This window comes from Gopherus flavomarginatus, chromosome 4, assembly GCF_025201925.1.
Source record: "Gopherus flavomarginatus isolate rGopFla2 chromosome 4, rGopFla2.mat.asm, whole genome shotgun sequence".
Taxonomy (NCBI): domain Eukaryota; kingdom Metazoa; phylum Chordata; order Testudines; family Testudinidae; genus Gopherus; species Gopherus flavomarginatus.
Genome location: NC_066620.1, coordinates 184629761 through 184643310, shown reverse-complemented (window position 1 = coordinate 184643310; position 13550 = coordinate 184629761). Strand labels below are relative to the sequence as shown.

Sequence of the window (13550 nt, the reverse complement as noted above, 5' to 3'; positions counted from 1 at the left end):
AGGTCCAGGCGCTTTGCTTCTTTGGCCTTAGGGGCTGGGGCCTGCTGCCCATGGCACTCTCTCGTTTACTGCCGAGTACCAGGGAACGTGGGCTTGGGCGGCAAAACAAGAAGTCGTACCCCTTTGACGGGGCGAAGTACTTGCGTTCCACACCTTTGGCTGTTGGGACACTGGAGGTCAAGGTCTGCTATACAGTCTTATAGTTCGACTGTATGGTCTTTGTCATGGAGTATAGGGGAGACAAGGCCCTGCACCCCTCTTCCTGAGATTCATTGAGACTCTCAGCCAACCAGTAAAAACAGAAGGATTATTAGACAACAGGTACACAGTTCCAAGCAGAGCGTGTAGGTACAATCAGAACCCCTCAATCAAGTCCTTCTGGGGGTTTCAGGGAGCTTAGACCCCAGCTTGAGGTTCCCTGCGTTGCACCACCCAGCCCAAACTGACCCCCAAAATTCCTGCAGCAGCTTTCTCCCTCCCTCCCCTCTGCTCCTCCTCTTCTTTGTTCTGTCTCCTGGACAGAAGGTGTCGGATCGGGACCGACGCCGTGAGCCTGAACGGCGTCTTGAAGCTGAGCGTCTGTCGGACCGCGACCTGGAGCGGTGCCGGTCTGTTACACTGACCGAAGCTGGTCTGGTCAGGGTCGGCTTGCCCATAGAACACAGGACCCGCACCGGCGGTGCCGGGGGTAAGGGCATGGGTGCCTCCGTAATGGCGATCAGCTCTCTCGCCGCGGCAAATGTCTCCGGGGTAGTAGGTGTGGAGAGCTCTACCACTGCGTGTACCGGGGAGCTACCAGGTGCCGGACTCGACGGACCTCGCGGGGCCGGAGTCGACGGTACCGGTTTGGGCGGTGCCGCGGCTGGTATCGGTGCCGGGCAATCCGCTTTCTGCGCAGGGTCTGGCTGCGGGGCAGCTGATGGCGAGACGATTTGTGCCTTCGCCGCCTTCGGTCTCAGGGAGGTGGAGCGGCTCTGGCTCGGTTTCGGTGCCGCCTTCTTGGAGGAGGTACTCGGTGCCGCGGTGCCCTTGCTCACCGGCTTGCTTGCGCTCTGAGCCGAGGGCGAAGGTGTCAAGGCTGCTTCCATTAGGAGCTGTCTTAATCTAATGTCCCGCTCCTTTTTGGTCCTTGGCTTAAAGGACTTGCAGATTGAGCACTTAGCAGTTAAGTGCGACTCCCCTAGGCATTTTAAGCAGGAGTCATGAGGGTCTCCCACAGGCATAGGTTTGTGACAAGCCGCACAGGGCTTGAAACCGGATGAGCCGGGCATGGGCTCCGGCTCCCCGTGTGGGGGGGGGTACCCCGATCCCCTCGCTACCACTAAAAACTAACTAACAACACTAAATTACTAACTATTGACAACTATAAACTATCTATGTACAATAACTAACTATATACAACGAAAGCTAAATGAGCTGCTAGGGAGTGTGGAGGTCAGCGAAGCCGCGCTCCACAGTTCCAACGACCAACACGGGTGGTAAGAAGGAACTGAAGGGTGGCCGGGTCGGCTGGGATATATATTGGGCGCCATGGCGGCGCCACTCCAGGGGGCGCCCAGCCGACCCGACTGGGTTGCTAGGGTAAAAAGTTTCTCCGACGAACGTGCACGCGGCGCGCGCACACCTAACTGGAATGCATATGAGCAATCACTCGAAGAAGAACTCCAAGTTAAGAGCAACCTTACGCAGCAGCTCTTGGTGGGCTCTGTTGTCTATTGGCAGAGGTCCTGATACCGCTGTACAGGCCACTGCTTCATCCAGGGATGACAAGGTGGTCAGCAGCTGCTCCACTTCCTCCTGCTGGTCCCCTTAGTCCCCCTTCCCTGAAGGAGGGGCTTCCAGCTCAGGCCCAGACAGCTGACCCTGGGGAGGCACTGGACTCAATGCCGGTTTCTCTGGGGTCTCACTTGGCGATGGTGCAGGCGGTCTGGATGCCATGGCTTCCTGCACAGAGAAGCGTCGGTGTGGGGACCGGGACTGGTGCACTGAGTGGCTGGCCCTGGAGGGAGCCCCTTGCTGCTGGTGGTGGGCCCAGGGGATCCAGAAGGGCCAGTGTCCCAGTGGTCCCCACTGGGGTTGCCATCCAGCTAGGTGTTCTCTGCTGTCCGGTGCGGATAACTGTACCGGCCCAGGTTGGCGCTCGATTCTGGAGATGCCGAGCACAAAGGCCACAGCGGTGCCGTCGGTCTGTGCTGGCGGGAGGTCGACGAGCAGCTTCTTGCCGATCGGGAACGGGACCGGTACCGCTGTTCACGGGAATGGGACTGGTATCAGTGCTTCCGAGACCTGGACCGGGCCTGGCGACTTCCAGAAGCCTTCGGTGATGGCCGGCTTGGCTTCTCCTGGTGCTGGTCTCTGGAGGGTGCTGGAGAGCGTCGGGTCCCTTGCACTAACCCCGTGCGCTGACTCGTCTCCAGTACCGAGGCTTCCCTCTGTGTCAGGGGTAACAGAGTCCACAGACTTGACGCTCGACCGGGACTAACGCCAGAAGCGATGCCGGGACGGTGACCTCGAACAGCGCACCATTGCCAGCTTTCTCCTTGACAGCACCATGGGCCCGAGTGCTGTAGGATTCTCCCTGATCGGGAGGGGGCTCACCACTGACAACCTGAGGTGGCCCTTTGCCGCCTCAAAGGTGTCAGGGGTGGAGGGCTGATCCATTACTCCCTCAAGCCCGTCATCCTCACTGAGTTCACTTATGACTGGACTTAGAGGGACTTGTGGTGTGCACTGGTACAAATGTCCATCCCGCTCTTTCCGGTGCCCGGGCCCTTAGATGGCACCAGTCTCCTTTGTGGGGAATGTCCATGCCCTTCTTTTGGCTTGGCCTTGGGCCACACTGCGGAGGATGAGCAGTGCCGGGGCCTACTTTTCTCTGGGGCCAACAGCTTGCAGTGCTTGCCCAGCACTGGGTCTTTTGACGACTCCGGGGCACTCCACACCAAGCTGGAGCAGCTCTGAGAACATTAATCATTTGATTTCTGTATAGAGTTTGGATGATGGCGCTTGCTAAGTATCACATTTAAATGCTCATGACAACTACAAACATACAATATCCTGTATTTAACTGTCACTATGCTCTTTCCCCTCTCTCACCCAAGGCATGTACTCACGCAATAAGGCAGTGCTGATACAGAGTTGTTACAAAACTTGGGTTATTCATTATTTGTTGACATAAGCACCCATACTGTGCCATGTACTTTCCAAACACAAAAGAGGGCCTAGCCTCTGATCCAAACAACAGACAAAAGGAAAGAGGATAGTTTATAATGTCTGAGTAAAGTGGTCAAGGAGGTAAACATCCACAGCGAAATACTGCTTGATTATCCCAATTGCTTCCCCACCCTTTTTAGGTGGGGCATAAAATTAATTGCTAGCTCTAGGTTAAAAAGTGCAGCACAGATCTTAATTCTCAGTTCAAAGGCTCTAACTGCTGCTCACACAAATTAAGAAAAACAAAACAAACATGTTTGACAGATAACCTGTAACTCCTTGATTTTTCATCTTTTTATATGTAAAAAGTGTAAGTCACACAAAGCCTGAAAAAACAGGATGAGAAAAATCAGAAACAGGGCATGAGGCAGCTCTGTAGCCTTTGCACAGACAGAATTCCAGCTCCTTGACTTTAATAGGATGTATAATCCTGACACACCTATTACACAAGGATTTGTGACCACTGGACCTGTGTGTGATTGCAGATGTAACAGATAATTCCTCTCCTGTCACTGGCCACCCTGTAAGCCACATTCACCCTCCACATTGGGATACATGAGCCTAGCTGTGGGAGATTTTCAGACTGGAAGTTGCACAGGACCCCTGCATGCCTACCCAGAGCACAGGGGTACCATGGCATTGTTGTACTTCCAATGCTTTGGGGACCGTCTGCAGCTACAACACTTTTGAGTGAATTGTACTCTACTAAAATCAACATAAAAAACAATGCCTCATCCTGACCCTGAGATATTATTAGGCTACATTTTTTATACACACAATAAAAAAGCAAACCAACCAGAGTACAGAAGATGCATTGGCATTGTGCTATTGTTGTCATCTGTTCCACGGGATATTCCCCAAGACAGAGTTTACAGGACACCAAAGGGTCAAGTACCAAGTCCCAGGTAGGCCTGTATCTTGCTGTAGTCATTGCAGAGCAGTCTGAAAAAAAACAACAACAAACATAAAAAAATAGAACATTTCCATCACAACCTTACTACATTCCTGGGCAGTGCAAGGCCTTATTTTCCATATCCACTGCTGTCTACTAACTGTTAGGAAGTTAAACACAGTAAATTATTATTATTATAATGTGTACTGTGGTAGTGTACAATGTACTGTATTACGTGCATCTCAAAGATACAGTCCCACACCTGAGAGAACATATGGTCTAGATAGATAAAGGATACGTGAGAAGTGCGGAAAAGGGATGTAGCATACAAGCAAAGTGATCACGGGGATAGTAGGCAAGGAAACATCCCATTAGTTGCAGATTTCTCTTTGCTGGAAGTTACACACTAAACTCCAACATCCCCCCCGCCCCCTTCTGGCCCACAATTCTGCCCTCATCTTTCTTCCACACAGTATATCAGCTTCCTTTCACTCTCATTTTATCCTCCATCCCACATAAGGGCCTGATATAAAGCTCACTGAAGTCACTGGAGGCCAGATTTACAAAGGCATTTAAGTGCCTAATGGGATTTACAAAAGAACCTAAGAAAGGCAGGTGCCTAAGCCCCACCGAAGTCAGTGGGAGTTAGGTGCTAGCTTGTTTTACACAATCTCATCAGGTGGCTAACTATCTTTAGGTGCCTACATACTTAAATTTTAAATCTGGCCCAGGGAATCTTTCCACGAGCTTCAAGGGGATTCAGCTCTGGCCTTCCATGAATGAACAAGCATAGCACCACAGTGCAACAGTGCCAGAATTTCAATTAAATGCATGAGTTTATAACTTGGTCATAAAAGTTCACTTGTAGGTCATTCATTTAATTCTGATCCATTTGGGCAGTGACCAAAAATCTGAAACAGTTAGCTCTGGTGGCATGTATGAAACGAATGTGTGGGCTCTATCCAATTCTCAGTGGGCAGTTAATTCAAAAAACCCACAAATAATTGCTTCTCACTAGCACCTCTATCAACTACCTCGAAAGTCCAAGGACTAAATAACCCTCTTCGTCCTTGGAGGAGATCTTTCAGGCCAGTGTTCAGGCACAGTGGTGAGATAGCATAGGATAGGCTTTCATGGCTTTATCTATTTTCTGGCTAAAGAACTGTCACTCTCCAGCACCGAAAATTCCATGAAGTGTTAATATACTTACTTTGGAAAAGGCTTTGCTCATGGCAGAAATGATCAGAGGCAAACAAACAATATTTCAGTTCAGCCATTGTTAAGTCACACCAAAATAGTAATTAACTGCAAATTCCACAAGGCTTTTGTGTATAGCTGTGACGTGCTGCTTATGCTGTTCAGTTGCAGGCCCTGATCCATAAAGCGACACTTAAATGGTTGAAAAATTAGCAAAGTGAGGGCTATCAAAGGCACATGAGCATTATTTTTCACAACAGTAAAGCCCCAGACACCCTCATTTTTCCTCTTTAATTCATGCTTCAAAAAGGCACCAAGTTGCGTTCACCTGTTCTCCTGGCTGAGGTAAACCCCTCTCTGAAAGGCTTGCTTATTTAAAAAGAAAAGCCAAGTTCTCCCCTCTTGGGATATGTGCGCTGCCTCTGCGCTGCATTATTAGAGCTGAATATGATGCAAATCATGATGTAGCCAAAGAGACAGGCAGAGAAACCATTTGAAGTTGGGTGTTGTTTCCATTAAGAGCATCTGGTCATCGTTACAGTAGAGGCTCTGTAGCAGAGGCTGAGGTACAGGGATGCCTGAAGAACAGACAGGCAGAGAACCTCTACCTTGATAGGAATCACCTTCACGAATTGCTCAGTATTCACTACGCCCACTCCTAAAGAGGCACTGCATTGCAAGAACCAATATTTGCTGATATTTTTGTTTCTAGTATCAGTAGCAGGCTGACTACTTCACTGGTTTAATTTTAGAGTGATTTTAGAGAAAGAATCAGAATGGGCTAGTCCTCATCCATGCTCCAGTCTCCATTAGATACTGGGTACAGTCACTTCGCACTCACTTAGATGAGACTGGAATGTAAAGCTAGGTGTCATCAGGATACTGACCACACTGAGACCCACACTGCCTCACTAATTCCCCCTGCATGCAGGTTGGACAAAATAGGACCCTGTGGAACCCCACATGACACAGAGCTTAGGTCAGACAAACAGTTGCCTATTCTTACCTAGAAAGAAAACATACCTGCTCAGAGTATGCACTCAACAAAAGTACCTCAGCTCAAAGACCTGAGGACTCCGGATACTGCTGGGAGTGCTTCACCATACCAGGGAAGTTAATTAACCTTCCAAAAAATGAGAGCTCCATAAAAGGCTGACAGAACTGGAGAGATTATCTACATTAGAAAATGGTTTCTTGAATAAGCATCTACATTACATTTTGCAAGATACGACAGTACTTTGTCTTCCCTCAGGGAAGCACTGACTGCTCCAAAAATGGCCATAACGCTTCTACATCGGCTTTAAACAGGCAGGAAGCACATGGATCTATCTTACTCTGTATCTGTGGATTTCCCAACACCTCCAGAGCTGCAATAAGTATCAGAAGCTGAGACTCGGATGTTAGCACTCTGCAAAACTTGGTGTAAAGGCTTAGATAGAAACTCAAGCAAGAGGTGTCATTTTGATCCAAAACAACCTACATACAGCGTTCAAAGAAATGTTAACAGTTAAAGCCCAAGTCTGTTGATATTTGCTACATTGCAGATACGATTCCCCGAAAGTTTACAAACTCACTGAAGAGAGCAGAATTTTTGAAGTTAGCCATCCATCTGTTAGGGAAGCTTAGGCTGTTTACACTGCAGTTGGGAGCGAGTCTCCCAGCCCAGCTAGTAGCTACCACACTAAAAATAGCAGTGTGGATGTTGCGGCTAGTCACCTGAGCGAGACCCTGGTCAGCCTGAGCTGTCACCTGAGTGGCAACATCCACGCCGCTATTTTTAGTGTGCTAGCTCAAGTGGACCTAGAACAAGTCTGTCTACTCGGGCTGGTAGGCTTGCTCCCAGCAGCCACACAGACATAACCTTACAGTCTCCAACCCGCTAGAAAATGCCCTTTTAACGTGAAGAGGAGGGCGCAAAAAGCAGTATCCCATCGTATTTATTTTTAGTGAAAACTGATGTAGCCATGAGGGAGAAAAAACATTCTGGATTGCTACCTGTGAGCACTGACATGCTGTTTCAAAGAAAATATAAAAGTACTGGAGGACTGCATGGCATAATGGCTTGTGGTGTGCTATGCAATCTGACTTGACACACTCTGAGTTCAGACATCTCCAGGTGCCTCAAACCAAAGTTTTGAAGAACTTTAGCCAGTTTCCTTATTGTTTATCCCCACTGCATGCATTAGAGAAATAAGCATCAGCAAAAGTAATTTCTCCACACCAAGCCCTAATTTTACCTGGCATTGTTTACATTTACGCACCGTTCCATGAAGCACTTGAGCTTGAATGACCGCACACGTATTTCTGTGTTTGTACTGGCACCACATAAGAATGCATTTCACTAGGCAAATTTATCGTCTTGTTCATTGGCATGTGTTGCTTATGGTAACAGACAGCAGGAAGTATGAGACAGCAGGCAGTGGGGAAAGACATGTACGGGAGTTAGGGATGGACTTGCATGGCTCAGGAAGACCAAAATGCCACAGGTTGTTGTGACATTTCCAACCCACGCTGAAGGAGTGGGTGCTTATGCAACTCAATCTAAAACCGCAACTAAATACACCAGTCTATGCAAATCTGAGTTTAGTCACTAGGGCGCACATGCCTGGGGACAATTCCACTCCCCACACTTGTCTGTCCACGGTGTCCTTCCACAGTCTTACTGTGACAGCTTCTCTCCTGAGCTATAGGTTGAATAGCCTTCCTTTGTATTGCCATCTCATGTGAGGACATCTCTTCTCCTTCAGCTATTCCTCTGTGACACTGACACCTGTCTCAAGCAAGCACCCTAGGGGTGCAGCAGAAATCGGTTACCTAATACAACTGTTATTTAACTGATGGCCTCTTGAACTCAGTGGGACTCTAAAGATACAAGTAAGCAGAATTTGACAAGGTTCAGATGGCAGGCAGAGGGTGCCACTATAGGCTTGCTTAGAGCACCTTTGACATACCAGTCGTCAAACTGAGACAACAGGACACACAACAATTGATGATAAACAACAAGTGCATTTATAATGCAATGATGTAAAACCAGTTAGTTGTTCCCATAGTCATTTCAAGAATCACTACTACTTAATGGCATCTTTTAATCAAGTATTAATTTCAGTTTCTCAATATATTACAGCATTTCATGCTTGACTTCTCATCATTTTACAAACAGACATATATGAGAGTATGTATCTTTACATCTTTCTCCTGGTTTTCTGCAATCTTAATCCAAGGCTTCCAAAATGATTACCCACTGCAACTTGAATCTCTGCCAAGTTCTTACTATCATATTCTTAGTAAGGAAGTTTGGCACCCACTGGTAAGAAAATACCCACATTTATCTGTGGTGTAAAACCAAGAGCAAAGAAACCTGTCTACTTGTTAGTGGAAAAATGTTTTCCAAATCCAGCATTGTCTTTTTTCTCTGTTGGGAATTACAGCGTATTAAGCTCTTCAGGGTGCAAGCTGTGGCCTTCTTCAGGCTTGCTTGGCACATATGGAAAAATACCACAATATAAACAACAAATCAACACATCAAAATATCCCTACACATAATAAGACAATTCAGCTACCAAAAACAACAGAAGCAGAGACAAAACATGTTCTGTCAAAATCCATTCATCAGAGTAATTCTTCCAGGGGATCCTAGCTACAGACGCTAAGATTTCAGAGTGTGTTCCTATGTCTTTTAGTGACACAGAATGTTGCTTACAGTAAGAACAAGAAAAGTCTAAGCAGTTGGTCACCTGTTGCTGGGTGCCTAAATACCTGCTGGTAGAGCTGGGACACCTAGAAAATGAGCCTGTAAATATATTTCAAATACAGAGGAGTAAAGCCTTTTACCCAGTGTAGTATGCTCCACTCACTTAACAGATTTTATCCCATTGTGAATTTAGACCATTATACATGTACTGAGAATTGTCAATTCAGTATGTGGTGCATGAGAGCTCCTCAGGTATTATTAGTAGTTTGCATAATTGAACCTTCATAAGGAGGGTTGAACACAAGAGTACAACTTGATCTTAAAATTCACCTCCAGATTTCTACTGCAGTTGATGGCAGTTTCATGCACACACCTGAGCAAAATTTGGTCCACACCATTGGGCAGAGAATTTGTAAGACATGCCAGCATGACATTTCCTCTTCTGGAATAGTTTGTATTGAATGCTGGGAAAAGAGATCATCATGAGCAGCGATGTATTCACGTTACTGAGTGATCCAGAAGCTATTCTCTCACATATAATCAATAAGCTGCCTCACAGCTATCTGATTCTGTAAATTACCAACCATGCTCTGCACATCGCTACCTGGAAATGAAATCAGTCCCAAGAGTGACTCACTGACTCTTTAGAGTTCTGTTAATGTAGCATGACTATTTAAACACCTACGTATTTACATTCAGAAGGGAGAAAAACACCCTCTCATCGAACCTAATATTTACTTTCATTATTTCTATGCAACACCCAATGATCCAAAGCAACATAATGAAGATAAAATGGCTTTCTGTAGCACGCCTTGCCTTTGGGCAATCCTTTCTACTTGTTATGTGAAGATAAATGGCAATATTAATTTACTGATAAAATAAGCCACAATGTTTCAAGATCTTTAAAAGGCAGAGGGGATGGTGCATGGAATGAGGGAGGAATGAAGCGGATGCCCACCTGCATAAATCTCAAATAATTAATGCAATAAGAATTTCTAAGCTACATCATCACTGTAGTATCTACATACAATTGCTGTCAATGCCGTACTAATGCTCCAGATGCCTAACTGGAAAAAAATATGATTGCAAGGTAGTATAATGGATTATATTGAACTACAGGTGTATTTATACTGGTGGGCCAACTCACCACCCAGTGCTACAAATAAAGCTCCCACAGCAAAATTTCAGGCTCTTTTTATAGGGATGGGTTTATTTCTCAAAACAGTCCAACACAAATCAAACAGATAAATTGGGTTCTGCTGCCTGGCCTTTTTCCAGCTCCTTTACCTTGACCCAGGGTCTTCTACACTACAGGAGCTCTCTCACAGCTGAGCAACTTGATGGCCTTTTGTCAAAGGACCAGGTAACCTGCCAGCCTATACATGTGCCAGGAGATTTCTGACTGGGTTATTTAAAAACCCTAAATAAAATAAAGAATTATACCATCTTTGTATCCATCTGCTGTGGACTGTAGGCCTATAAAAGCAGACATGTGACTTAGGAATGGTAGCTATCCTAGAAACTTACATGCCTTCCTCACCCCCATCACAGTAGTATCTGGCCTCCTCAGAATCTTTATCACCCCAAAACCCCTGCACGGCAGGAAGTACTGTTATCCTCATTCTATCACTGGGGTATGAGGAGAATGGCCAGATTTGATTTCAATGGGACTTGGGTACTTACCCTGTTCAGGTTAGTGGGGTTTCCAAACCTGACACCTATCTGCATCAGCAGCATCGAAGTGCCTTTGTAAAAGACTTGCTGGGAAGGTTCTCGGGGCACCCAGGACCGGGAGTCACATTGTTACTCCATCACCAGCGTGAGGGACTATCTTGCCTGTGGTAACTGGGTGTCAGCTCTCTAACCCCACCAGACTTCAGCCACTCAAGCACTCTCCTCTGGGCTACGCCAGCTCTATCTTTGCCTTGCAGATTAACAATAGGTGCACCCTAGTCCTCGACTCCTTCTGAATCATTCTCCTATGATATCCAGTGCCTAACACTGGCTAATCACAGACACACCAGATCCTCTGCTCGTGAAGGAGCAATAAACCACAGTTTACTAGTTTTATCTTAACCCCCCTGCCCCCCCGCTCCCATATCACGCACAGGACTTGTGAACTGTTATAATAAAACAAACATAGGTTTATTTAAGAAAGAATAGAGAGCTAAATAGAAACAAAACAGAGTGATGAAAACAAATGATTAAAATACAAAACAAACCATAAAACGTTAACTTGGTTCTACACTTATTAACAGTTACTTTTCCTGTCTAATAAAATAGGTTCTCTCTCCACCCCCACGCCCCCAAAATTCAGTCTGTTGCACAGCTGACTGGCTCCACAGGAACCAGAATCCAATTTTTCCATGAGAACATCCCTCCTGCCCTCAAGATGTGAAAGGATTTAGACAGTCTCTCTCCTTCCTTGTTATACTGAAAAAGCCGTTTGTCTTTATTGATTGACAGGGTGAAACTCTGTCTAATGCAATGTTTCCTTTTCACCTCCAAGTGGTCTGAATGTTTTACATTTCTCTCTGATGGTTTTCCATTCATAGTTTTGAGATGGAGCAAGGGTAGACAACTAAGCCTTGAATTACATCACCACCTAAAGAAGGAGGGGGTGACAATTGCCTCCTGCATGAATGGGCCACCACCAAAACATATTGTCCCCTAGTGACTAATTTTTACATCAAGACTATAAAGCACACTTTCAATACAGTTACGTTATGCCTTACGTATTTCCCATATATTGCGCAAGAATTATGAGTCTGACAAATTACAAGCTTTCTGTAGACATCTTACATTACTTTGATGGATAAATACCCTGCAAGACATGTTTGGAGTCGTAAGTTTGTCAGGTGTGAGATGAGAGTTGTTTACAATGAACAGGGAACCTTTGGTCAAGGAGCTTCTGTGGGTATATCTACATAGGAATGAAGAACCCTCAGCACAGTCACCGCTGGCCCGAGTCAGCTGACCTGGGTTCAGCCCGTGAGCCTGAAAAAAATCACAACGTAGGCATTTGGGCTCCAGCTGGAGCCCGAATTCTGGGATGCTCCACCCTTGCAGGGTCCTAGAGCTCGGGCTCCAGCACGAGCATCTACACTGTGATTTTTTTCAACCCTGGAGACTGAGCCCCACAAGCCAGAGTTAGCTGCTCTATGCCAGCATGTGTTTGTTTATCCCTGCGTAGATGTAGCTTGTGTCAAACTTGCCCAAGATGGCCAGCCATTCTTCTTATTTTGAGCACCTAATGTGCACACAAACTGCTTCCAAAAAGTGAGTGTCTGATTCTCTCACCATTACCCATATAGATTCCAGGTCAGAAGGGACCACTGTTATCATCTATTCTGACCTCCTGTATAACCCAGGCCATAGAACTTCCCCAAAATAGTTCCTAGAGCCGATGTTTTAGAAAAACATCCCACCTTGATTTAAAAATTGTCAGTGATGGAGAATCCACCATAATCCTTGGTAAATTGTTCCAATGGTTAATTACTCTCATCATTAATAACTTACACTTTAATTCCAGTCCAAATTTGTCTAGCTTCAACTTCCAACCATTGGATCATGTCATAACTTTGCTAGACTGAAGAGTCCATTATTAAATATTTGTTTCCCATGTAGATACTTATAGACTGTAATCAAGTGACTCCTTACTCTTCTTTGTTAAACTAAATAGACTTACGAGCGACTCAGAAAGAGGTGATGCCATTTCTGACAGAGCGTCACTCCCCCTCCCGTTTTGACCATTCGATCCTTCGTAAATAGGTTTTAACCACTGATTTCAACGTTCTAACAACTGTGCGACTCATACCACCATGTTTCAGTAATACCACCAATATCAAATGCATGCTCATAAATGAGCAATTCCAATTTCTCATTAGTTCTGCCAATTCTATAATTAACTCAGCAGAGGCTTGGGATTGCTATCTGAGCGTGGAGCCAAGGGACAGAGGGGGTCGAAGGTTTGGTGACTAACCCATCTCTGCCAGTGCCAGAACGACTACGTAGCTATTTTTACTGTACCAGTGGAAGCCTTGCTAGCACAAGTCTGTCTACATGGATGAGAGACTCGCTCTCACCTACAGTGCAGCCGGACTAACCCTTTGAGCCGAACAAAGCAAAAAAGTGTGCAGCTTCTAGTATAAACTATATTGGAGATACGACAAGCCAAAGAGAGAGTCAGGAAAACATTCAAGACATGAAAATCTACTTTTCTGAATGCTTGATTCTCACACGTCATTTGTCTAACTTTTTCTCTGGGATATTTGAGGTTAATATTATCCTAGCACAAACTGAGATGCACAATATCAGGCACATTGGTTTAGTTACGGCACAGCTGGGGAAAAGATTTAAAAACTGGGATTATAATGGAAAGCACCTACTAACTATGAATCTATAAAAGTCCCCTCCCTCAAACACATCAGAAAAAAAAAGAAGACATTATATAGACAAATATAAAAAATAAAATAAATATAGACTTAAGATTTCTGCCCCCCAATTTTGATTAACGTATACAAATAAATGTGCCAAAGTAGTCTTTAGAAAGACTAT

General features: G+C 45.6%; 1 protein-coding gene across 3 annotated transcripts in view; it reads right to left on the bottom strand.

Annotated features, from left to right (window-relative positions):
- Positions 1–13550, bottom strand: part of RNF144A (ring finger protein 144A) — a 106888-nt gene that overhangs the window by 36787 nt on the left and 56551 nt on the right. For 2 of the 3 annotated variants that reach the window (XM_050950951.1, XM_050950952.1), the window contains one exon: positions 4010–4155. The exons of the other annotated variant lie outside the window; for it this stretch is intronic. In XM_050950951.1, coding sequence (XP_050806908.1) covers positions 4010–4155 — 146 coding nt within the window. The remainder of the gene's footprint in view (positions 1–4009; positions 4156–13550) is intronic. 3 annotated transcript variants of the gene reach the window in all.